The sequence below is a fragment of the Ranitomeya variabilis genome, chromosome 2, assembly GCF_051348905.1.
Source record: "Ranitomeya variabilis isolate aRanVar5 chromosome 2, aRanVar5.hap1, whole genome shotgun sequence".
Taxonomy (NCBI): domain Eukaryota; kingdom Metazoa; phylum Chordata; class Amphibia; order Anura; family Dendrobatidae; genus Ranitomeya; species Ranitomeya variabilis.
The window spans coordinates 986,615,691-986,640,978 of NC_135233.1; the positions used below are offsets into that span (position 1 = coordinate 986,615,691).

Genomic DNA, 25,288 nt, shown 5'->3' on the forward strand with positions numbered 1-25,288 from the left:
TCCACATCTCCTGGTGTACTGGCCTGTCTCCTGGTAGCGCCTCCAGCCTCTGGACACTACGCTGATAGACACAGCAAACCTTCTTGCCACAGCTCGCATTGATGTTCCATCCTGGATGAGCTGCACTACCTGAGCCACTTGTGTGGGTTGTAGAGTCCGTCTCATGCTACCACGAGTGTGAAAGCACAACCAACATTCAAAAGTGACCAAAACATCAGCCAGAAAGCATTGGTACTGAGATGTGGTCTGTGGTCCCCACCTGCAGAACCACTCCTTTATAGGGGGTGTCTTGATAATTGCCAATAATTTCCATCTGTCGTCTATTCCATTTGCAAAACATGTGAAATTGATTGTCAATCAGTGTTGCTTCCTAAGTGGGCAGTTTGATTCCACAGAATTATGATTTACTTGGAGTTATATTCTGTGGTTTACGTGCTCCCTTTATATTTTTGTGAGCAGTGTAGGGTAGGTGCACACATTTTTTTTTTTTCAGTGACCCCCAGAGTTTTACAGACGGAAGAATGACAAAACTCCAGACAAAAGCCTCTTTTGTTTGGAATGTTTTCTTTTTTCTCCTTTTGCTTCATTTTTGGATTCTGATGTTATTTTTGAGCTTTTTTTACAGCATTTTAGGGTTTTTTAGTGGCGTTTTTCCGGTCTTTTTTTAAGCTCTTTTCAAACAATAAATAAAGCAAAAAATCTGGCAAGTTGCTTGACAAGACTCCTGCGCATGTTTGGAGCGTTCCCAGCGACTTGTGTAAAGTACGGGGCGTCGTCAGAAGGAAAACACCAGAACCTTCCGGTCGCTCCTTTCAGCCTCTTAGGAAACCTGAGGTAGTTAAGCTTGGCTCCACAGACGGAGCATGGCCGGCGGCGGCACACGGCAGCGCAGAGGTTCGTCCTGCTCAGCATTTCGCTGGCGCTTTGTCAGGTGGTTGCTGAGATGAAGGCAGTGTGCGCATGTACCAGAGAGTATGGGAAGCGGCCATACAGGGTCCTGCAGCGTCTCTGCTCCGCTGGGCTCGGTATGTCATGGACCGTACGCACCACAATGCCCAGCAGTGACTTTCTGGGGTCAGTCTGGATACTGAGGTCCATATACAGTGAAATATGAGTCTAGCAGGGATGGTGGTGGTCCTCAGTGGGAAACCCCCCCACAGTATCTCTACGCCATAATGACACACATAGTCGTGGTCCCCCCTATGGACCCAATAATCACATTATACAGTAAAGGGGCTTTAAAGGCTCAGCAATGCGGACCCCGAACACTGGCAGGCACTGGGTGGTCCTCACCCTTCCCTGATGTTCCAGTCTCTTATTGCTGCAGCAGTGACATCACGTGGATGACCATCGCACATCATCGCTGCAGCCAATCACTACTGAGCCGATGACAGCATGAACTGCTGAGCTCAGTGATTGGCTGCAGCGGTGATGTGCGATGGTCATCCACGTGATGTCAGTGCTGCAGCAATAAGAGACTGGAGCGGGTTAGGGCGAGCGCCGGCCGGTGTGAGGACCACACACGCCTCTCTGGGGTCCTTCTGCTGACTGTGGAAGACCCCTGTAGTACAGCACTAGCCCACCCCACAGCGCCCTCGGCCGCCATCATCATCTGCCCCATTACCGTCCCACACTGTCACTTCTGGGTGACATTCCGGCGGCTTCTCTGCACCGTGCACCCGATCAGTGCGAGCACCGGAGCCATGTCTGCCCGGGAGGGCGTCTAACGTGCACCATGTACAGGATCTCACCCGCTCCGCCCAGTGCCGGCTCCGATTGTTCTCCAGCCCCCAGGCCGGACTCTGCCATCCGCAGCCGAACCGAACCGGCCGGTAGATGCTAGAACCTAGTGGGTTAAAGGACCTTTGATGACGTCGTGGCCATGTGGTTGGTCACGTGATGGGCTGGGAGGAGCCAGGCTCTGGGCGGTGCTTCTTTACGTGGCGTAAGTCAGTGTCAGTGGTCAGTACACAGTGATGCCGAGGAGGCGGCCGGTGCGGGAGGGCGCTGTGCGGTACCTGACTCTGGGGCTTATCAGCTAGGCTGCCGTCACACTAGCAGTATGTGCTCAGTATTTTACCTCAGTATGTGTAAGCCAAAACCAGGAGTGAAGCAATTAGAGGAGAAGTATAATAGAAACATATGCACCACTTCTGTATTTATCACCCACTCCTGATTTTGGCTTACAAATACTGCTATAAAATACTGAGCAAATACTGCTGGTGTGACGGCAGCCTAACACACAGGCGGTATATTACACACAGGTCTGCCGTAGACGGGCGGCACATTACACACACACACAGCTCTGCCGGAGACTGGCGGCACATTACACACACACACAGCTCTGCCGGAGACTGGCGGCACATTACACAACACAGCTCTGCCGGAGACGGGCAGCACATTACACACACACACAGCTCTGCCGGAGACAGGCGGCACATTACACACACACACAGCTCTGCCGGAGACTGGCGGCACATTACACAACACAGCTCTGCCGGAGACGGGCAGCACATTACACACACACACAGCTCTGCCGGAGACAGGCGGCACATTACACACACACAGCTCTGCCGGAGACAGGCGGCACATTACACACACACACAGCTCTGCCGGAGACGGGCGGCACATTACACACACACACACACAGCTCTGCTGGAGACGGGCGTTACATTACACACACAGCTCTGCCGGAGACGGGCGGCACATTACACACACACACACACAGCTCTGCCGGAGACGGGCGGCACATTACACAACACAGCTCTGCCAGAGACAGGCGGCACATTACACACACACAGCTCTGCCGGAGACGGGCGGCACATTAAACACACAGCTCTGCCGGAGACAGGCGGCACATTACACACAACACAGCTCTGCCGGAGACAGGCGGCACATTACACACACACAGCTCTGCCGGAGACGGGCGGCACATTACACACACAGCTCTGCCGGAGACAGGCGGCACATTACACACACACACAGCTCTGCCGGAGACAGGCGGCACATTACACACACACACACACAGCTCTGCCGGAGACAGGCGGCACATTACACACACACACAGCTCTGCCGGAGACGGGCGGCACATTACACAACACAGCTCTGCCGGAGACAGGCGGCACATTACACACACACACAGCTCTGCCGGAGACGGGCGGCACATTACACACACAGCTCTGCCGGAGACGGGCGGCACATTACACACACAGCTCTGCCGGAGACGGGCGGCACATTATACACACAGCTCTGCCGGAGACGGGCGGCGCATTACACACACAACTCCGCCGGAGACGGGCGGCGCATTACACACAGAGCTCTGCCGGAGACGGGCGGCACATTACACACACAGCTCTGCCGGAGACGAGCGGCACATTACACACACACAGCTCTGCCGGAGACGGGCGGCACATTACACACACACACAGCTCTGCCGGAGACAGGCGGCACATTACACACACACACACAGCTCTGCCGGAGACGGGCGGCACATTACACACACAGCTCTGCTGGAGACAGGCGGCACATTACACACACACAGCTCTGCCGGAGACGGGCGGCACATTACACACACAGCTCTGCCGGAGACGGGCGGCACATTACACACACAGCTCTGCCGGAGACGGGCGGCACATTACACACACAGCTCTGCCGGAGACGAGCGGCACATTACACACACAGCTCTGCTGGAGACAGGCGGCACATTACACACACACAGCTCTGCCGGAGACGAGCGGCACATTACACACACAGCTCTGCCGGAGACGGGCGGCACATTACACACAGCTCTGCCGGAGACGGGCGGCACATTACACACACAGCTCTGCCGGAGACGGGCGGCACATTACACACACAGCTCTGCCGGAGACGGGCGGCACATTACACACACAGCTCTGCCGGAGACAGGCGGCACATTACACACACAGCTCTGCCGGAGACGGGCGGCGCATTACACACACAGCTCTGCCGGAGACGGGTGGCACATTACACACACAGGCGGCACATTACACACACAGCTCTGCTGGAGACACAGCTCTGCCAGAAACGGACGGCACATTACACACACAGCTCTGCCGGAGACGGGCGGCACATTACACACACAGCTCTGCCGGAGACAGGCGGCACATTACACACACACACAGCTCTGCCGGAGACAGGCGGCACATTACACACACACACACAGCTCTGCCGGAGACAGGCGGCACATTACACACACACACAGCTCTGCCGGAGACAGGCGGCACATTACACACACACACAGCTCTGCCGGAGACAGGCAGCACATTACACACACACACAGCTCTGCCGGAGACAGGCGGCACATTACACACACACACAGCTCTGCCGGAGACGGGCGGCACATTACACACACACACACAGCTCTGCTGGAGACGGGCGTTACATTACACACACAGCTCTGCCGGAGACGGGCGGCACATTACACACACACACACAGCTCTGCCGGAGACAGGCGGCACATTACACACATAGCTCTGCCGGAGACGGGCGGCACATTACACACACAGCTCTGCTGGAGACAGGCGGCACATTACACACAGCTCTGCCGGAGACGAGCGGCACATTACACACACAGCTCTGCCGGAGACGGGCGGCACATTACACACACAGCTCTGCCGGAGACGGGCGGCACATTACACACACAGCTCTGCCGGAGACAGGCGGCACATTACACACACAGCTCTGCCGGAGACGGGCGGCGCATTACACACACAGCTCTGCCGGAGACGGGTGGCACATTACACACACAGCTCTGCCGGAGACGGGTGGCACATTACACACACAGGCGGCACATTACACACACAGCTCTGCTGGAGACAGGCGGCACATTACACACACACACAGCTCTGCCGGAGACAGGCGGCACATTACACACACACACAGCTCTGCCGGAGACAGGCGGCACATTACACACACACACAGCTCTGCCGGAGACAGGCGGCACATTACACACACACACAGCTCTGCCGGAGACAGGCGGCACATTACACACACACAGCTCTGCCGGAGACTGGCGGCACATTACACACACATACAGCTCTGCCGGAGACGGGCGGCACATTACACAACACAGCTCTGCCGGAGACAGGCGGCACATTACACACACACAGCTCTGCCGGAGACGGGCGGCACATTACACACACAGCTCTGCCGGAGACAGGCGGCACATTACACACACAGCTCTGCCGGAGACAGGCGGCACATTACACACACACAGCTCTGCCGGAGACAGGCGGCACATTACACACACACACAGCTCTGCCGGAGACAGGCGGCACATTACACACACACACACAGCTCTGCCGGAGACAGGCGGCACATTACACACACACACACACACAGCTCTGCCGGAGACAGGCGGCACATTACACACACACACAGCTCTGCCGGAGACGGGCGGCACATTACACACACACACACAGCTCTGCTGGAGACGGGCGTTACATTACACACACAGCTCTGCCGGAGACGGGCGGCACATTACACACACACACACAGCTCTGCCGGAGACGGGCGGCACATTACACAACACAGCTCTGCCAGAGACAGGCGGCACATTACACACACACAGCTCTGCCGGAGACGGGCGGCACATTAAACACACAGCTCTGCCGGAGACAAGCGGCACATTACACACAACACAGCTCTGCCGGAGACAGGCGGCACATTACACACACACAGCTCTGCCGGAGACGGGCGGCACATTACACACACAGCTCTGCCGGAGACAGGCGGCACATTACACACACACACAGCTCTGCCGGAGACAGGCGGCACATTACACACACACACACACAGCTCTGCCGGAGACAGGCGGCACATTACACACACACACAGCTCTGCCGGAGACGGGCGGCACATTACACAACACAGCTCTGCCGGAGACAGGCGGCACATTACACACACACACAGCTCTGCCGGAGACGGGCGGCACATTACACACACAGCTCTGCCGGAGACGGGCGGCACATTACACACACAGCTCTGCCGGAGACGGGCGGCACATTATACACACAGCTCTGCCGGAGACGGGCGGCGCATTACACACACAGCTCCGCCGGAGACGGGCGGCGCATTACACACAGAGCTCTGCCGGAGACGGGCGGCACATTACACACACAGCTCTGCCGGAGACGAGCGGCACATTACACACACACAGCTCTGCCGGAGACGGGCGGCACATTACACACACACACAGCTCTGCCGGAGACAGGCGGCACATTACACACACACACACAGCTCTGCCGGAGACGGGCGGCACATTACACACACAGCTCTGCTGGAGACAGGCGGCACATTACACACACACAGCTCTGCCGGAGACGGGCGGCACATTACACACACAGCTCTGCCGGAGACGGGCGGCACATTACACACACAGCTCTGCCGGAGACGGGCGGCACATTACACACACAGCTCTGCCGGAGACGAGCGGCACATTACACACACAGCTCTGCTGGAGACAGGCGGCACATTACACACACACAGCTCTGCCGGAGACGAGCGGCACATTACACACACAGCTCTGCCGGAGACGGGCGGCACATTACACACACAGCTCTGCCGGAGACGGGCGGCACATTACACACACAGCTCTGCCGGAGACGGGCGGCACATTACACACACAGCTCTGCCGGAGACGGGCGGCACATTACACACACAGCTCTGCCGGAGACGGGCGGCACATTACACACACAGCTCTGCCGGAGACAGGCGGCACATTACACACACAGCTCTGCCGGAGACGGGCGGCGCATTACACACACAGCTCTGCCGGAGACGGGTGGCACATTACACACACAGGCGGCACATTACACACACAGCTCTGCTGGAGACACAGCTCTGCCAGAAACGGACGGCACATTACACACACCGCTCTGCCGGAGACGGGGCGGCACATTGCACACACAGCTCTGCTGGAGACGGGCGGCACATTACACACACAGCTCTGGCGGAGACGGGCGGCACATTGCACACACAGCTCTGCCGGAGGCGGGCAGCACATTGCACACAGCTCTGCCGGAGATGGGCGGAGACAGGCGGCACATTACGCACAGAGACGGAGACGGGCGGCACATTACACACAGAGCCGGAGACGGGCGGCACATTACACACAGAGCCGGAGACGGACGGCACATTACACACAGAGCCTAGGACGGGCGGCACATTACACACACAGCTCTGCCGGAGACGGGCGGCATATTACGCACACAGCTCTGCTGGAGACAGGCGGCACATTACACACAGAGCCGAAAACGGGCGGCACATTACACACAGAGCCGGAGACGGACGGCACATTACACACACAGCTCTGCCGGAGACGGGTGGCATGTTTTTCATAGGTTTAGTTTGCCAAATACTTTTCTGGCACCTTAAGGGTATATGCAGACAATCATAAATTGCCAGCGCTTTGGATACAGCACATGTTCTCTGCGTCCAAAGTGCTGCTTTCTATTGAACTAGATACGCTGCTTCCTGGAGAGACGCTCTGCATGTCCGTCTCCGCGGGGGAGCCTCGGGCGTCTCTGGACGCATAGTGGACATGTGGTTTCTTGTATTCCTATCCAGTATGCCGTAACATCTGGACGCTGCACAAGTACGGAGCGTCCAACACCGCATCGTTTACTGGCCATCTGCACTTACACTAGGGTCACTGCACATGTAACGTGGCCAATATATACCAGCGAATCCTGCTCTCCACAAATTAAATTACACACTTCCGGGCCCTGTCGTGTGCCTGAACCACAGTTTTTGAACACATGGGGTCTCGCCATGTTCTATAGAAATGGCGTAACTGATTTTCTATTGTCCCCTTAAAAAATTTGGGACTAAAAACATTTTAATGGAAAAAATGCAAGTTTTTTTTCTCACATCCAGATGTTGTCACCACTGGATAAATTCCTGGAATAGGTCCATAAAAAATAAGATTTTTATATCTCCTTTAAAAGAATTTTTTTTTAAAATGTTTAACCCCTTCCCGATATCCGCAGTGTATGTACGGCACTGAGGGAGCTGCGTCCCCACATACCGCCGTACATATAATTCCTGATGATCGCGCAGGCTCTCGCTGAGCACCATCGCAGTCAAATGCGGGTGTCTGCTCTATACGAGAGCTGACGCCCTGCAGCAACATCCGCTATGGGTGCTAGCTTCAATTGCAGGTCTTTAACCCTTTTGAATCCGCTTCAATAGTGACATCGATGGGCATCGCAGAGTGAAGGAGCTACCTCTCTGCCCCCATCGGCACAACGCCACTGTGTTGTGCCAATGGTCTCCATGGTGACTGCGGGCAGAAAGATGGCCACAGTGTCGCCCAGGGAGGGTGGCCTGTAAGCTCCTACTCGGAGCAATAGCTGACAGGCCTCCTCCCTGTGTGTCAGAGACTGCTATAATATCGCAATGCAGAAGCATTGCAGAGTATTATATCGGCGATCAGGGCAGGAAAAGTTGAAGTCCCACCCTGGGACAAGGTGAAAAAGTTATTAAAAAATTGTAAATATATCTAAATATCACAATAAGCCTAAAAAATAATTAATCCAATAAATACTTATTTATGTAAAGATAAACAATAAAAGTACACAGATTTGGTATCACTGCATCCGAAATGACCCGACCTATAAAACTGTCTCACTAGTTAACCCCTTTAGGTTATGTGTCCACGTGCAGGAAACGCTGCGTGTTTGACGCTGCGCAGAGCCGCAGTGTCAAACACGCAGCGTCCAGATGTTACAGCATAGTGGAGGGGATTTTATGAAATCCCGTCTCCACTATGCGTGGTAACACTCACCCGGCGGCCCTGTGATTCCGGACATGCTGCGTGTCTTTTTAGATCGCAGCATGTCCGTGTATCTTGCGGCGCCGCCGCAAGGCATATCACAGGGCCCTATGTGTGGGGTGCGATGATGCCGGATGTGTGCAATGAACACATCCGGCATCGAGTCACAGAAGGGGGCGGAGCGGGTTTGCCGCTCCGTCCATACCGCCAGCCATCCTGAAGGTGGACACATACCCTTATTGAACACAGTAAAAAAAAAAAAAAAAAAGCAATAAACAATGCTTTATCATCATACCGCCAAACAAAAAGTGGGATAAATTGGGATCAAAAAGACCAATGTAAATAAAAATGGTATGTCTGAAAACGTAATCTTGTCCCGCAAAAAGCAGGCCGCCATACAGCTCCATCAGCGGAAAAAAATTATAGCTCTCAGAAAAAAGTGATGCAAAAATAATTATTTTTTCTAAATAAAATAGTTTTTGAGTAAAAGCGCCAAAACATAAAAAATTAAATGTGGTATCGCTGTAATCGTACTGATCTGAACAATAAAGATGCCTTATCAATTGTACTACATGCGGAACAGCATAAAAAACAATTGTTTTTTATTTTTGCTTATTCTGCCTCCCAAAAATCGGAATAGAAAGCGATTAAAAAAACGTTGTGACCGAAAATGGTACCAATAAAATTGTCAACTCATCACTTGACTCTTTCGACAGAAATATAAACAAATTATAGCGCTCAAAATATGTTGATGCCGAAACTTGTTTTTGCAAGAAAATGTGTCTTTTAGTGTGTGACAGCAGCCAAACATAAAAACCCGATATAAATCTGGTATCGCTGTAATCACACCGACCTGAAGAATAAAGTCGTCTGATCACTTACACTGCACGAGGAACGGCGTAAAAAGAAATAAAACCAATTCTTCACCTGCTGTTTATTTGTTCATTCTGCCTCCCAAAGATTGCAGTAAGGCTAGGTGCACATTTATTCTGCACTGTGCACTTATGCTGGGCTTTTCCATGTAAATCTCTGAAATATGTGATTAGTAATATAACTTGTAGGAAAGGAGAACAGATAGTGTCTTATTTCACAATTTTAAGAGAAGATTTATCAGTAGTGTAACTGCTCACTTGATGAAGAATGCTAACAAGCCTATAGTACTGGCTGCCGCAGATCCACCGGTCGACGTGCGACTGTAGCTAAATTGCTGAATAGGAGGATATATGGGTTATGAGCCGCACTGCCAGCCAATCCAAATCAGACAAAGTGTACAATTGAACAGTGGTTTATTCTACGCGTTTTGGAATGCACATGACTCCTTCCTCAGGAAAATACAACAAGACTTGTGGTATTTTCCTGAGGAAAGAGTCATGTGCGTTCCTAAAGGCGTAGAATAAACCACTGTTCAATTGTTCACTTTGTCTGGTTTGGATTGGCTGGCAGTGCGGCTCATAACCTACAAATCCCCCAATTCAGTGAAATACGTGATTGACATGGAAGCCCTGGCAGAAGATTCCCCATAATGAGGCAGATGGAGGCACTGTGGACGTGCCTGGCCCAGGGCCGGACTGGCCATAGGGCAGTTCTGGCAAATGCCAGAAGGGCCGGTGGCAGTAGTGGGCCGCTCGAATGTGCCGCTGTCGGCACACTCCCCACGCTGTCGGCGCACTCCCGGCCCCGCATTCAACTATACCGGCGTCATAGACACCGGTACAGTTGAATGCAATGATGGAGGAGAGAGCGTCTGCTGACGCTTCCTCTCCCATCATTCCCCGCTCTGCCTGCCGCTGACACTGCGGGTGCGCGATGACGTCATATCATCGCGCACCTGCTGTGTGACTGGGCGGGCAGACTGCGACTGCTGAGGCCGGAGCCAGAGCAGCGCGGGGCAGGAGGAGAGAGGTGAGTAGTGTGTTTGTTTTTTTTTATCACTGAGTGATGACTGGATTGTGGAGCTATGGGGGGGGGGGGGGCTGCCTGCATTACTTTCTATGGGGGCTGCCTGCCTGCATTACTTTCTATGGGGGCTGCCTGCCTGCATTACTTTCTATGGGGGCTGCCTGCCTGCATTACTTTCTATGGGGGCTGCCTGACTGCATTACTTTCTGTGGGGGCTGCCTGCCTGCATTACATTCTATGGGGGCTGCCTGCCTGCATTACATTCTATGGGGGCTGCCTGCCTGCATTACATTCTATGGGGGCTGCCTGCCTGCATTGCATTCTATGGGGGCTGCCTGCCTGCATTACATTCTATGGGGGCTGCCTGCCTGCATTGCATTCTATGGGGGGCTGCCTGCCTGCATTACATTCTATGGGGGCTGCCTGCATTACATTCTATGGGGGCTGCCTGCCTGCATTACATTCTATGGGGGGCTGCCTGCCTGCATTACATTCTATGGGGGCTGCCTGCCTGCATTACATTCTATGGGGGCTGCCTGCCTGCATTACATTCTATGGGGGGCTGCCTGCCTGCATTACATTCTATGGGGGCTGCCTGCCTGCATTACTTTCTATGGGGGCTGCCTGCCTGCATTACTTTCTATGGGGGCTGCCTGCCTGCATTACTTTTTATGGGGGCTGCCTGCCTGCATTACTTTCTATGGGGGCTGCCTGCCTGCATTACTTTGTATGGGGGCTGCCTGACTGCATTACTTTCTATGGGGGCTGCCTGCCTGCATTACATTCTATGGGGGCTGCCTGCCTGCATTACATTCTATGGGGGCTGCCTGCCTGCATTACATTCTATGGGGGCTGCCTGCCTGCATTGCATTCTATGGGGGCTGCCTGCCTGCATTACATTCTATGGGGGGCTGCCTGCCTGCATTACATTCTATGGGGGCTGCCTGCCTGCATTACATTCTATGGGGGCTGCCTGCCTGCATTACATTCTATGGGGGCTGCCTGCCTGCATTACATTCTATGGGGGCTGCCTGCATTGCATTCTGTGGGGGTCTGCCTGCCTGCATTGCATTCTATGGGGGCTGCCTGCCTGCATTACATTCTATGGGGGCTGTGCTGCATTATATTGTATGGTGTCTGCCTGCATTACATTCTATGGGGGCTGGCTGCATTCCATTCCATGGGCCTGTGCTGCATTATATTCTATGGGGCTGGCTGCATTCCATTCTATGGGGGCTGTGCTGCATTACATTCTATGGGGCTGGCTGCATTACATTCTATGGGGGCTGTGCTGTATTACATTCTATGGGGGCTGTGCTGTATTATAGTCTATGGGGGCTGTGCTGCATTACATTCTATGGGGGCTGTGCTGTATTACATTCTATGGGGGCTGTGCTGTATTACATTCTATGGGGGCTGTGCTGTATTATAGTCTATGGGGGCTGTGCTGTATTACATTCTATGGGGACTGAGCTGTAATGCTGGATACAGCTGTAATTATATGTTATATAGTCGTGTTACACTCCCCTCACTTCTTGTAGCCTACAAGTGTACAAAGATATTATACAGTCACCATGTGACAAGTGGGCCTGTGTGACTTCAAATGCCAGGGCTGAATTTTAGTCCCAGTCCGGTCCTGGCCTGGCCTATGATGCGCAGGTGTCCGTCTTTTTAGGCAAGCACTTCTGAAAAGAAAGCCAACTTTGAACAAAGGCCAGACAGAGTCTAGAGTAACTCTGTTGCCTCAGTATAGTGAATAGATCCCTCGGGGTATAATTTCCAAAATGGGGTCACTTGAGGGAGGTATTCTGTTATTCCAGCTCTTGGGGGCTCTGTATATGGAGTCTGCAAACTGTTTTAGGAAAATCTGCTCTTCAGGAGGCAAATAGCGTTCCGAGTACAGTCACATATGTGGGACAAATTTTGGTGCCATTTTTACCCACTTCTTGTGTGAAAATGTAAAATCTGGAGCTAAAACTAAATTTTTATGGTAAAAATGTAATTATTTTTTCTTTACTGCCCAATAGTATAAAATTCTGTGACAGACCTGTGGGGTCAATATAATCACTGTACCCCTAGATGAATTCATTTAGAGGTGTAGCTTGTAAAATGGGGGTCACATATAGGGGGTTCTACTGTTCTGGCACCTCAGGGGCTCTGCCAATGTGACATGGCACCCTCAAACTAGTCCAGCAAAATCTGAACTCCAATATGGCACCTCTTCCCTCTTGAGCTTTGCACTGTGCCTCAAAACTAGTTTTCAACCACACATGAGGTAGTGGTGTACTCAGGTGAAATTACACAACACATTTTGCGGTCCATTTTCTCCTGCTATCCCTGTGAAAATGAGAACATTTGGGGCTAAAACAACATTTTTGTGGGAAAAATATACATTTTTTTTCATTTTCACAGATCAATGTTGTAAAATTCTGTGAATCACCTGTGGGTTAAAGGTGCTCTCCACACGTCTAGAAAAATTGCTTGAGGGGTCTAGGTTCTAAAATGGAATGGTAGCACTAACAAAGTACAGTGTATCACCATTACTAGTGATGAGCTAACGTGCTCCGATTAGGTGTTATCTTAGCATGCTTGGGTGCTAACCAAGTGTCTTTGGCGTGCTCGAAAAACATGTTTGAGTCCCTGCGGCTGCATGTCTGGCGGCTAACAAACAGGTAATCCCCGAATGTGTTGTGGCTGTTGAACAGCCGCAAGGACTCAAACATATTTTCCGAGCACGCCCAAGGCACTCGGTTAGCACCCGAGAATTTGAGGACTGCAGCGGTTTTGATATCTGTAGCATGTCACTTCTATCAGGGGGTTTCACCCATAGGAAGCAATGAGAAAGTGAAGAAAGGCTGCAAAAAAAACCCCCACAGCAGACAGGTTTTACTTCCCGTTTGGTGAATAAAACTGATTTTATTAAACACGTACAGGAGACAAAAAACTCAAGACAGCAGGTTTTGGCTGCAGAAAAACCGCTGCATGTGAACATAGCCTTATGTATTACTGAATATTTTGGCTGCATAACTTAGAAGGGGTTGACTAAATGCCTCTATCTCACAGTGCTTTGTGCTAGCCGTATTGCTTATTTGTGTAGCACAGCACCCACTGACCCTGGTAAGGCCAGATTTCACATATTTCTTTTCTTTTCCTTATCGTTTCACAATGGCTTCTGTTGACGAGGAGACGGATATATTGGGCAGAAAGGGAATAGTCGGTTCCTTGCTTGCAAGCTGGAAAATTGGGCAATTACCTGAGCAATTTTGGGACTGACTTGGCATCTAGGTCTAAATCTAATCAATTCTCTGAGATGAGCCCTGGCAGATGCCCCTCATAACTTGCAGGCCTTAAAGGCTATGCTGCTAAAGTCTTGGTGCCAGATATCACAGGACGCCTACAGGAATCTTGTGGAGCCTCATTAGGGTATGTCCAGAAATTATTTTTAAGGTGGGAGAATATTTTCCAATGGAATTATGCTTCAGGAAACGCCAGCATTTTTTTTTCCTCAAGTCTTTTTATTTTTTTTTTGTGTGCTTTTTTAACATTTTTGTCTGCAGGCAAATTTTTTTTCCAGCCTTCCCATTAATTGTGCTGTGTAGTGTAGATCATAAAATACCAGAATGGTGAGGTCACCGCTTGGCGTCTTTGGAAACCTGAAGTCATTTGAAAGCCTGAACATACAGTATGAACAGCAGGCCGGTTTTATATATTAGATGCATATGTTCTTTTGAGCGTTTATTTCGCACTATTTCAGAGCAAAACCCTAGAGGGGAAAAAAAAATTGTCTCCCTACCTTAGGGCTCTTTCAGACATAAGATTTTCATGTACAAGTTCTACCTGTTTTATTCATATAATAATCCCTAAGTCCACTATATCCTATTCTATGGCACTTCCGAACAATTTTACAACTATTGTGGACTTATATTGCTTTAGCCACATGAAGAGACCCAAAATATATATTTATAAAAATCAATCTTTATTATATCCTTTCAACAATAAAATCAATAAACAAACAAAACATAAAATCATAAACAGAGTGTCAGTGGGATGAAAAGGGGAACTCTCACATTGCTACACTGGTTATGAAAATACCAATGTCACTTGCCTGGTATGGTAAGCTCAAAAAATTCTACACATATAAAAATAGTGGTATATTATAAATCCAGTAACCACCCATAAGAATAGGGGAAACAGATTCACTCCACCTCTGTGTCACTAACAGCTATTTAGCTACCCTCGTACTATAACCATACATATTGCTTATAGCATATCGATGTCAGAAGTACATGGGTATAAGTAATTATAATGGTGCACAGATCCTTATTACTTACGATCAGAGTAAAGACCAAAAACCGGCAGCTATATGAAGTGAGAGTCCACCTAATCCTTCCTCGTGCGCCCCGACGCGCGTTTCGCCCGCAAGCTTCTTCCGGGGGCGTGGCCTAAGTGAGACTGGGACGGCTACTTAAGTGACTTGCCACCAATCCCCTCCGAGTACGTCACTATGGGAGGTGTGAGTGTGGATGTCGGTATCGCTTACCCGGCGCATGACGCTTCCATCTCCTTCCTGTATGAAAAGGCTCTTCTGAGTCTGCGCTCTGTGGAACGCTGCGTGACACGCAAGCGTAACCGATTATGAGCGCATCCAGAAGTGCTGGGATTAGAGATGTACTGCGCATGCGCTCTGCGGGAACGACATCCAAAAAGAGGGTCATTTGTATATAAAAAAGCGTGCAGTGTCCTATTATTAGAAAGTGCCAAAGTGCCTATATATAGAAGGGGAATACCAACATATGTGCAAATATCGCCAATAATGTGTTAAAATATGTGCAACTATCGCTCAAAATTTATTACAGAAACACCTAGTGAATATATAATTAAATATATTTATTTATAGAAAGATTAAATTTAAAATATAATATATATATAATTAAAAGTGCAATGTGCTCAATATGAGATAATATTAACTTACGTGCAATTATATAGTGCTCAGTATTAAAATTATTACGTTTATGTATCTATAAAGACCCATTATTATACCCAGTCCCTAGATCATATTGAGCTTAGTCATCCCATATTATCCCCACCAAACAAGAGACTACACTTTATAACCCCTTTGTAGATATTACTACATAGGTTACTATATGAAATTCAAATTAAATATACCAATAACCCTAGACTATAACAATATATGACAAAAAATAAACCATATTATTGTGATATTTTTTCCTTTGCTTCTTTCTTTGTAGTCTTATGACCATGTTCTTTTCTTTCTTTCCTTCTTTTAATATCTGTGTCCATATTTCTTATATAGGGGGACCGTACGGAGATATAACAAAGTCCTTCAATGATATATCAGAGACCGGGATTATGTTCCCACATTGACGTGCACTCAGACGAGGGAAGAAAATCATCAAAAGTGACTCCAGTATGTATATCTTAAGAACCATCTAATAAAAAAGGATAAAACCGATTAATATACATATACACTCACCGGCCACTTTATTAGGTACACCTGTCCAACTTCTTGTTAACACTTAATTTCTAATCAGCCAATCACATGGCGGCAACTCAGTGCATTTAGGCATGTAGACATGGTCAAGACAATCTCCTGCAGTTCAAACCGAGCATCAGTATGGGGAAGAAAGGTGATTTGAGTGCCTTTGAACGTGGCATGGTTGTTGGTGCCAGAAGGGCTGGTCTGAGTATTTCAGAAACTGCTGATCTACTGGGATTTTCACGCACAACCATCTCTAGGGTTTACAGAGAATGGTCCGAAAAAGAAAAAAAATTCAGTGAGCGGCAGTTCTGTGGGCAGAAATGCCTTGTTGATGCCAGAGGTCAGAGGAGAATGGGCAGACTGGTTCGAGCTGATAGAAAGGCAACAGTGACTCAAATCGCCACCCGTTACAACCAAGGTAGGCCTAAGAGCATCTCTGAACGCACAGTGCGTCGAACTTTGAGGCAGATGGGCTACAGCAGCAGAAGACCACACCGGGTACCACTCCTTTCAGCTAAGAACAGGAAACTGAGGCTACAATTTGTACAAGCTCATCGAAATTGGACAGTAGAAGATTGGAAAAACGTTGCTTGGTCTGATGAGTCTCGATTTCTGCTGCGACATTCGGATGGTAGGGTCAGAATTTGGCGTAAACAACATGAAAGCATGGATCCATCCTGCCTTGTATGGAGCATCTTTGGGATGTGCAGCCGACAAATCTGCGGCAACTGTGTGATGCCATCATGTCAATATGGACCAAAATCTCTGAGGAATGCTTCCAGCACCTTGTTGAATCTATGCCACGAAGAATTGAGGCAGTTCTGAAGGCAAAAGGGGGTCCAACCCGTTACTAGCATGGTGTACCTAATAAAGTGGCCGGTGAGTGTAAGTGCACAATAAAAATTAAAATGAGATGAATCAATTGTCTCACTATTAAAAGAATGCCTATCACATGTCTAGAGGAATGCTGCAAATCCTAAACTCTCATTTAGCCCTTGTGGGCTCATGGCTCCCAAGCGAAAAATCCACTTGCTCTCTAGTCGTGCAAGAGCCTGACCCAGATCGCCCCCTCTAGATCCTAAATCAATTTGATCAATACCCCTGATGGTAAGGTCACTACTGGAACACCCATGATATTTCTTGAAGTGTCTCGGGAGGGATTTGAGGGTACTGACATCATTAATGGCTTTTGCTTTTTGTATGTCTTTGACATGTTCACGGGTTCTTACTTTTAATTCTCTGGTAGTTAACCCCACGTAGATTTTTCCACACGTACATTTGGCCTGATATAGAACACCTTTAGATGTACAGTTTAAATATTTCCGTATATCATAACTACGGGTGCCATCGTGGTTTGTGAACTTCGATGTTGTAACATGATTAAGACATCCCAGGCATAGACCACAAGGAAAAAAGCCTACCCGATCTCCTTCCCTTTTGGCTTTTCTAACATTTGTCTTAGGTTCATAGTGGCTATGTACCAGAATGTCTTTGAGGTTAGCCGCTCTTTTAGCCACAAATGAAGGTTTTGATGGTAAAATCCTTTTCAGAATGGGATCACTTCTAACTACATTCCAATGCTTAAGAATAATCTGGGTAAGGTCCTGCCATTTATTGTTATACGTGGAAATAAAGCGTACCTGTTCTTTGTCTTTTTTGAGATCCAAATCTTTAGGAGACCCATATAGCAACTGATCTCTCGGCGTTCTCTTGGCTCTCAAATATCCTCTTTTAATTTGTCTCCTACTGTATCCTCTTTGAGTGAATCTTGTGGCCAAATCTCCAGCTTGCTTTTCAAAATCCGCTTCGTTGGAGCAAATTCTTTTCGCTCTCAAAAATTGGCCAATTGGAATCCCACGTATGGTTGCTGTTGGATGTGAAGAGTCTGCTCTAAGTATAGAATTGGTAGCTGTAGATTTCCTATATATGTCCGTTTGTATTCTGCCCTCGTTGTCAGTTTGAATTTTGATGTCCAAAAAATCTATTTGCCTACCAGAAACAAAGGTTAATTTAATGTTCTGATCATTGCTGTTCAGTTTTGATATCAAAGTATGGAGACCTGCTGTGTCACCCTCCCAAAAAAACAAAATATCGTCTATGTACCTCATCCAGTTATGAACTGAGTTCATTTCCTGGATGAGGCCATCTTGGAAAATCCCCCTTTCCCATGCTCCAAGAAAAAGGTTGGCATAGGCTGGGGCACAGGAGGCCCCCATTGCCGTTCCTTGTAACTGAAGAAAAATCTGTGAATTAAAAATAAAAACATTGTGATGTAATAAAAATTCTAACAGAATAAGGATGTAATTGGCAAGGGGACCATCCAAATTGCTGGAACGGAGGAACGATTTGACAGCTGCCAAGCCGTCTGCATGTCTGATGGACGTATATAGGGACTCCACGTCGGCCGTGACTATGACCATGCTGTCATCCAAGGACAGCTGATCCAGTCGTTGTAGGGCCGACGTGGTGTCCCTAATATACGAAGGGAGAGTGGCTACCAGGGGTCTCAAAAAATAATCAACAACGTCAGAAATCAATTCACATAGACCTCCATTACCTGCAACGATTGGGCGTCCAGGTGGATCCAGCGGATTTTTGTGAAGTTTCGGAATTAAATAAAAGGTCGGAAGTCTCGGTTTGAATTTCTTAATTTTATCCAAAAAACTTTTTGATATAATGTTCTGATCAAATGCATCCTCCATAATGTCAATCAACGCAGCCTGAAAAGAGGATATTGGGTTGTAATACAGTTTCCGATAGCAACTACTATCATCTAGCAGTTTACTGGCTTGTTTTTCATATAACTCTCTCGGCCATACGACAAGGTTACCACCTTTATCTGCTGGTTTGTAAATTACATCGTCCCATGATTTTAACTCCTCAATGGCCGTTCTTTCTAATATAGTCAAATTGGAATATCCCCTCTGGGAGTTAGCTAAAGATTCTATATCATTGGTTACAAGTTTAGTAAAAATATCAACGGCTGGACATAGTCCTAATGCCGGGAATTTTTTGGATTTGAAACACAAGTGAGGTGGTATAGCACTAACCTCCGATGTTGCATTCTCTTCTTCCAATGCCATCAAATCCTCCAATGCCTCTTGTTCTACATTTGTGGTATATTCCTCAGACATCATATCCTTGGCATGCAATTTTTTATAAATTAGTTTTCTGGCAAAAAGATGAGTGTCTTTTATACATGTGAACGCGTCTAGACAACGAGAGGGAGAGAAAGTTAAACCCCTCTCTAAGACACTTAATTGTGATGCCGATAATTCATGATGTGATAAATTCACTACCTGATAATGGTCTTTAGGCCTCTTGTTTTTTGAGGGTTTATTGAACATGTCAGGAAATCTCCTTTTCTGTGGACCACTTCGCAAGTGAAAATCACGCGAGGTTTCACTTTCACTTATTGACGCATTGCTCTCAGCATCAGACATGCCAGAAGTAGATGGTTCCTCACCTCTCCTTGCCACTATAGATGATTTTTTCCTCGGATTTTGCCATCTAAAGATCTTATTAGAGTCATAGTCGGCAATATCCCGTTGAAATTTTTTAAGTTTTTCCTTACTGACATTGTCTTCCCATTTTGTAATATCTATATCCAGCTCTTTTGACCATTTATCGAATTGTTCCTTCTGCATTTCTTTTTGTAAAATTTTTTGTAATTCATCCAGTTTATTGTCGACCTCCATCAATGAGGCTGTATTGTTGTCTATTAATATCTGAATGAACTCTAGAGAGCAAGTTGAAGCTGATGTCATCCATCTTTTAACCAATTCAGGGTTGCCCAAATCATACGTGGGGAACAGTTGTACTCGTAAACCTCGTGGGACTATCTTCTTATCATAATAATTCTCCAAAGTAGCTTTGTTCCACCATAATCTAATTTTCCTCTGTATGGCATTTCTGTATTGAAACATGCCATCCTTAATTGCATGTGAGGCATCCTGCGAAACGACCGGGACACTCTGTTTAAATATATCTACTGCCTTTGAACGCCAGGCCGACTCTCTGGCTTTTAAATCCATTCTGCTGGACAAACTGTTAATACAACAGCATATGTTACAATAATAATCCCTAAGTCCACTATATCCTATTCTATGGCACTTCCGAACAATTTTACAACTATTGTGGACTTATATTGCTTTAGCCACATGAAGAGACCCAAAATATATATTTATAAAAATCAATCTTTATTATATCCTTTTAACAATAAAATCAATAAACAAACAAAACATAAAATCATAAACAGAGTGTCAGTGGGATGAAAAGGGGAACTCTCACATTGCTACACTGGTTATGAAAATACCAATGTCACTTGCCTGGTATGGTAAGCTCAAAAAATTCTACACATATAAAAATAGTGGTATATTATAAATCCAGTAACCACCCATAAGAATAGGGGAAACAGATTCACTCCACCTCTGTGTCACTAACAGCTATTTAGCTACCCTCGTACTATAACCATACATATTGCTTATAGCATATCGATGTCAGAAGTACATGGGTATAAGTAATTATAATGGTGCACAGATCCTTATTACTTACGATCAGAGTAAAGACCAAAAACCGGCAGCTATATGAAGTGAGAGTCCACCTAATCCTTCCTCGTGCGCCCCGACGCGCGTTTCGCCCGCAAGCTTCTTCTGGGGGCGTGGCCTAAGTGAGACTGGGACGGCTACTTAAGTGACTTGCCACCAATCCCCTCCGAGTACGTCACTATGGGAGGTGTGAGTGTGGATGTCGGTATCGCTTACCCTGCGCATGACGCTTCCATCTCCTTCCTGTATGAAAAGGCTCTTCTGAGTCTGCGCTCTGTGGAACGCTGCGTGACACGCAAGCGTAACCGATTATGAGCGCATCCAGAAGTGCTGGGATTAGAGATGTACTGCGCATGCGCTCTGCGGGAACGACATCCAAAAAGAGGGTCATTTGTATATAAAAAAGCGTGCAGTGTCCTATTATTAGAAAGTGCCTATATATAGAAGGGGAATACCAACATATGTGCAAATATCGCCAATAATGTGTTAAAATATGTGCAACTATCGCTCAAAATTTATTACAGAAACACCTAGTGAATATATAATTAAATATATTAATTTATTTATAGAAAGATTAAATTTAAAATATAATATATATATAATTAAAAGTGCAATGTGCTCAATATGAGATAATATTAACTTACGTGCAATTATATATTGCTCAGTATTAAAATTATTACGTTTATGTATCTATAAAGACCCATTATTATACCCAGTCCCTAGATCATATTGAGCTTAGTCATCCCATATTATCCCCTCCAAACAAGAGACTACACTTTATAACCCCTTTGTAGATATTACTACATAGGTTACTATATGAAATTCAAATTAAATATACCAATAACCCTAGACTATAACAATATATGACAAAAAATAAACCATATTATTGTGATATTTTTTCCTTTGCTTCTTTCTTTGTAGTCTTATGACCATGTTCTTTTCTTTCTTTCCTTCTTTTAATATCTGTGTCCATATTTCTTATATAGGGGGACCGTACGGAGATATAACAAAGTCCTTCAATGATATATCAGAGACCGGGATTATGTTCCCACATTGACGTGCACTCAGACGAGGGAAGAAAATCATCAAAAGTGACTCCAGTATGTATATCTTAAGAACCATCTAATAAAAAAGGATAAAACCGATTAATATACATATAAGTGCACAATAAAAATTAAAATGAGATGAATCAATTGTCTCACTATTAAAAGAATGCCTATCACATGTCTAGAGGAATGCTGCAAATCCTAAACTCTCATTTAGCCCTTGTGGGCTCATGGCTCCCAAGCGAAAAATCCACTTGCTCTCTAGTCGTGCAAGAGCCTGACCCAGATCGCCCCCTCTAGATCCTAAATCAATTTGATCAATACCCCTGATGGTAAGGTCACTACTGGAACACCCATGATATTTCTTGAAGTGTCTCGGGAGGGATTTGAGGGTACTGACATCATTAATGGCTTTTGCTTTTTGTATGTCTTTGACATGTTCACGGGTTCTTACTTTTAATTCTCTGGTAGTTAACCCCACGTAGATTTTTCCACACGTACATTTGGCCTGATATAGAACACCTTTAGATGTACAGTTTAAATATTTCCGTATATCATAACTACGGGTGCCATCGTGGTTTGTGAACTTCGATGTTGTAACATGATTAAGACATCCCAGGCATAGACCACAAGGAAAAAAGCCTACCCGATCTCCTTCCCTTTTGGCTTTTCTAACATTTGTCTTAGGTTCATAGTGGCTATGTACCAGAATGTCTTTGAGGTTAGCCGCTCTTTTAGCCACAAATGAAGGTTTTGATGGTAAAATCCTTTTCAGAATGGGATCACTTCTAACTACATTCCAATGCTTAAGAATAATCTGGGTAAGGTCCTGCCATTTATTGTTATACGTGGAAATAAAGCGTACCTGTTCTTTGTCTTTTTTGAGATCCAAATCTTTAGGAGACCCATATAGCAACTGATCTCTCGGCGTTCTCTTGGCTCTCAAATATCCTCTTTTAATTTGTCTCCTACTGTATCCTCTTTGAGTGAATCTTGTGGCCAAATCTCCAGCTTGCTTTTCAAAATCCGCTTCGTTGGAGCAAATTCTTTTGGCTCTCAAAAATTGGCCAATTGGAATCCCACGTATGGTTGCTGTTGGATGTGAAGAGTCTGCTCTAAGTAGAGAATTGGTAGCTGTAGATTTCCTATATATGTCCATTTGTATTCTGCCCTCGTTGTTTTATTCATAGTCTATGGAGCTGTTCACACCAAAACATGGAGACAAACTTACCATGACAAGCAGGGCTGAGAAGTCGGAGTCGGTGTCCATTTTGGTGGAGTCGGAATAAAATGGACAGAATCTGACTCCTAATATATAGAATACATTGGGTACAGTAGTACAATGCAGGATGTGTTGTAAATGTTTTCATAAGAATTTGGGAAAGTGATGGAATGTCCTATAAATGTCTGTTCTGTTCCTGACCTAAGGATCTCGGCTTTCAGTTGAGATGAATCTGTGCTGCACTTCATACACATGCTCAGTAATATCCAGTGCTGTGGAGTTGGGGAAATTGAGGAGTCAGGTTTGGCTTACCGACTCCACAGTCCTGATAAGTCTTTGGGTCAGTGAAAAGAAAATCAGACAGCAGTTGGATGCCTTCCGAGTTCTGTTCGATGAACATCAGTCCATTATTTGCTTATGGTAAAAATTACTGGCGTTTGAAGCTTTAATGGGACCAGGCTGTTTTGATGGAAGAACAACATCTACACATATGCATTTAGCATAGCTGTGTGCGGACTATACGCAGCCTTGCTGTCAGTTCACACATCTGTGTCAGTGTACCCATCTGAAAGAAGAGGATCAATTTTTTTTTTTTTTTTTTACTCTTTTATACCAGTTATTTTTTTTTCACTGAAAAGATAGATTAACTTCACTGTCAAAGTAGTCCACTTCTTTGTCAATCATGACCTATCTTTAGGATAAGTCCTCATCTGATCAGTTGTTGTTCAGCACCCCCGCCGATCAGCTGTTCTCCATGTTGGCGGCAGGGTACTGCACATCCCCCCCTATTGATTTGAAAAGGAGGCAGATGTGCAGTACCCTGCCACGGGCGCTGTCAGAAGATGGGGCAGCTCCGCAATTGAGCAGTTCTGGCCGGCAGCGGACACAGAACAGATGATCGACTGATCAGACATTAATGACCTATAGTAGTGGACAATCTCTTTAATAGCAGCGGGGAGGAGAAGGGGGCAGCTCATCTCCACCTGCTGATGTTAGAGGTAGATGCTGACTGAGTGACAGCCAGTGTCTGCCAGAGTGATGGGGGCTCATTTTCCGAGCTTGCTTCTAAGAAGGAGCACCCCACTTAAGACGTAATCGTATGGCATATGTCAGGAAGAGGGTGAAAGGGTTTGTCTACTTTATCTTTATTGTAATGTGTTGTGGACATGATTTTGTGGCATTAACATCTTTACCCTTCCTCCCCTGCACTCCTCCAATCATGATTTCACCTTCCTGACCAGGCCAAATTTTATAATTCTGACCATTGTCACTTTGTGCTAATAACTCTTCAACGTAACCCACTGATTGGTTTTTTTTCGTGACATATTCTACTTCCTGAAAGTGGTAAAATTTGTTCGATATGACTGTGTTTATTTGTGAAAAAATTGGAAATTTGTCAAAAACTTAGAAAATTTAGCAATTTTCAAACTTTTAATTTTAATGCCCTTAAATGAGAGAGTTATGTCACAAACATTTTTAAATAAATAACATTTCCTTCATCTCTACTTTACATCAGCACAATTTTTTTTTGTTAGGAAGTTAGAAGGGTTAAAAGTTGACCAATGATTTCTCTTTTTTAAAATTTTTTCAGGGACCACATCACATTTCAAGTGACTTTGCGGGGGTCTATATGACAGAAAATACCCAAATTTACACCATTCTAAAAACTGCACCCCTCAAGTTGCTCAAAACCATATTCAAGAAGTTTAGTAACCTTTCAGGAGCCTCACCGGAATTAATGGAATGGAGAAGGAAAAAAAATTAACATTTAACTTTTTTTTCACAAAAATGTTACTTTAGATCCAATTTAATTTATTTTCACAAATGTAACAGAAAGAAATGGATCCCAAAATTTATTGTACGATTTCTCCTGAGCATGCAGATACCCCATGTGTGGGGGAAAACTACTGTTTGGGTGCATGACAGGGCTCGGAAGGGAAGGAGCACCACTTGACTTTTGTAACGCAAAATTGTCTGGAATTGAGAGCGGATGCCATGTTGTGTTTGGAGAGTCCCGATGTGCCTAAAAAACAGTGGAAACCCCCACAAGTGACCCCATTTTGGAAACTATACCCCTCAAGGAACTTTGTGAAAATAAAAAAACACTTTTCCACAAACATGTTTTTTTAGGCCCAACTTTTAATTATTTTCACAAGGGTACCTGGCTAAAATGGACCCAAAAAATTGTTGTGCAATTTCTCTGGAGTACGCCGATACCTCTTTTTGTTCGAAACCTATTTTTGAGGCACAGTGCAAAGCTCAGAAGGGAAGAAGCGCCCT

General features: G+C 46.6%; 1 protein-coding gene and 1 long non-coding RNA gene across 5 annotated transcripts in view; one reads left to right on the plus strand and one right to left on the minus strand.

Annotated features, from left to right (window-relative positions):
* Window positions 1–1,897, minus strand: part of AMMECR1L (AMMECR1 like) — a 75,940-nt gene extending 74,043 nt beyond the window's left edge. For 2 of the 4 annotated variants that reach the window (XM_077290907.1, XM_077290903.1), the window contains exon 1: window positions 1,625–1,721. In XM_077290907.1, coding sequence (XP_077147022.1) covers window positions 1,625–1,653 — 29 coding nt within the window. In that variant the 5' untranslated portion in view covers window positions 1,654–1,721. Of the gene's footprint in view, window positions 1–1,624; window positions 1,722–1,751 lie in introns of those variants that run through there. The other 2 variants (XM_077290908.1, XM_077290904.1) reach the window with 2 other exon arrangements.
* Window positions 1,850–21,895, plus strand: LOC143808363 (uncharacterized). Its single transcript, XR_013221936.1, has 3 exons — window positions 1,850–1,945; window positions 16,008–16,121; window positions 21,727–21,895. It is a non-coding gene; the product is annotated as an uncharacterized LOC143808363 (long non-coding RNA).
* Window positions 21,896–25,288: the final 3,393 nt, after the last annotated feature.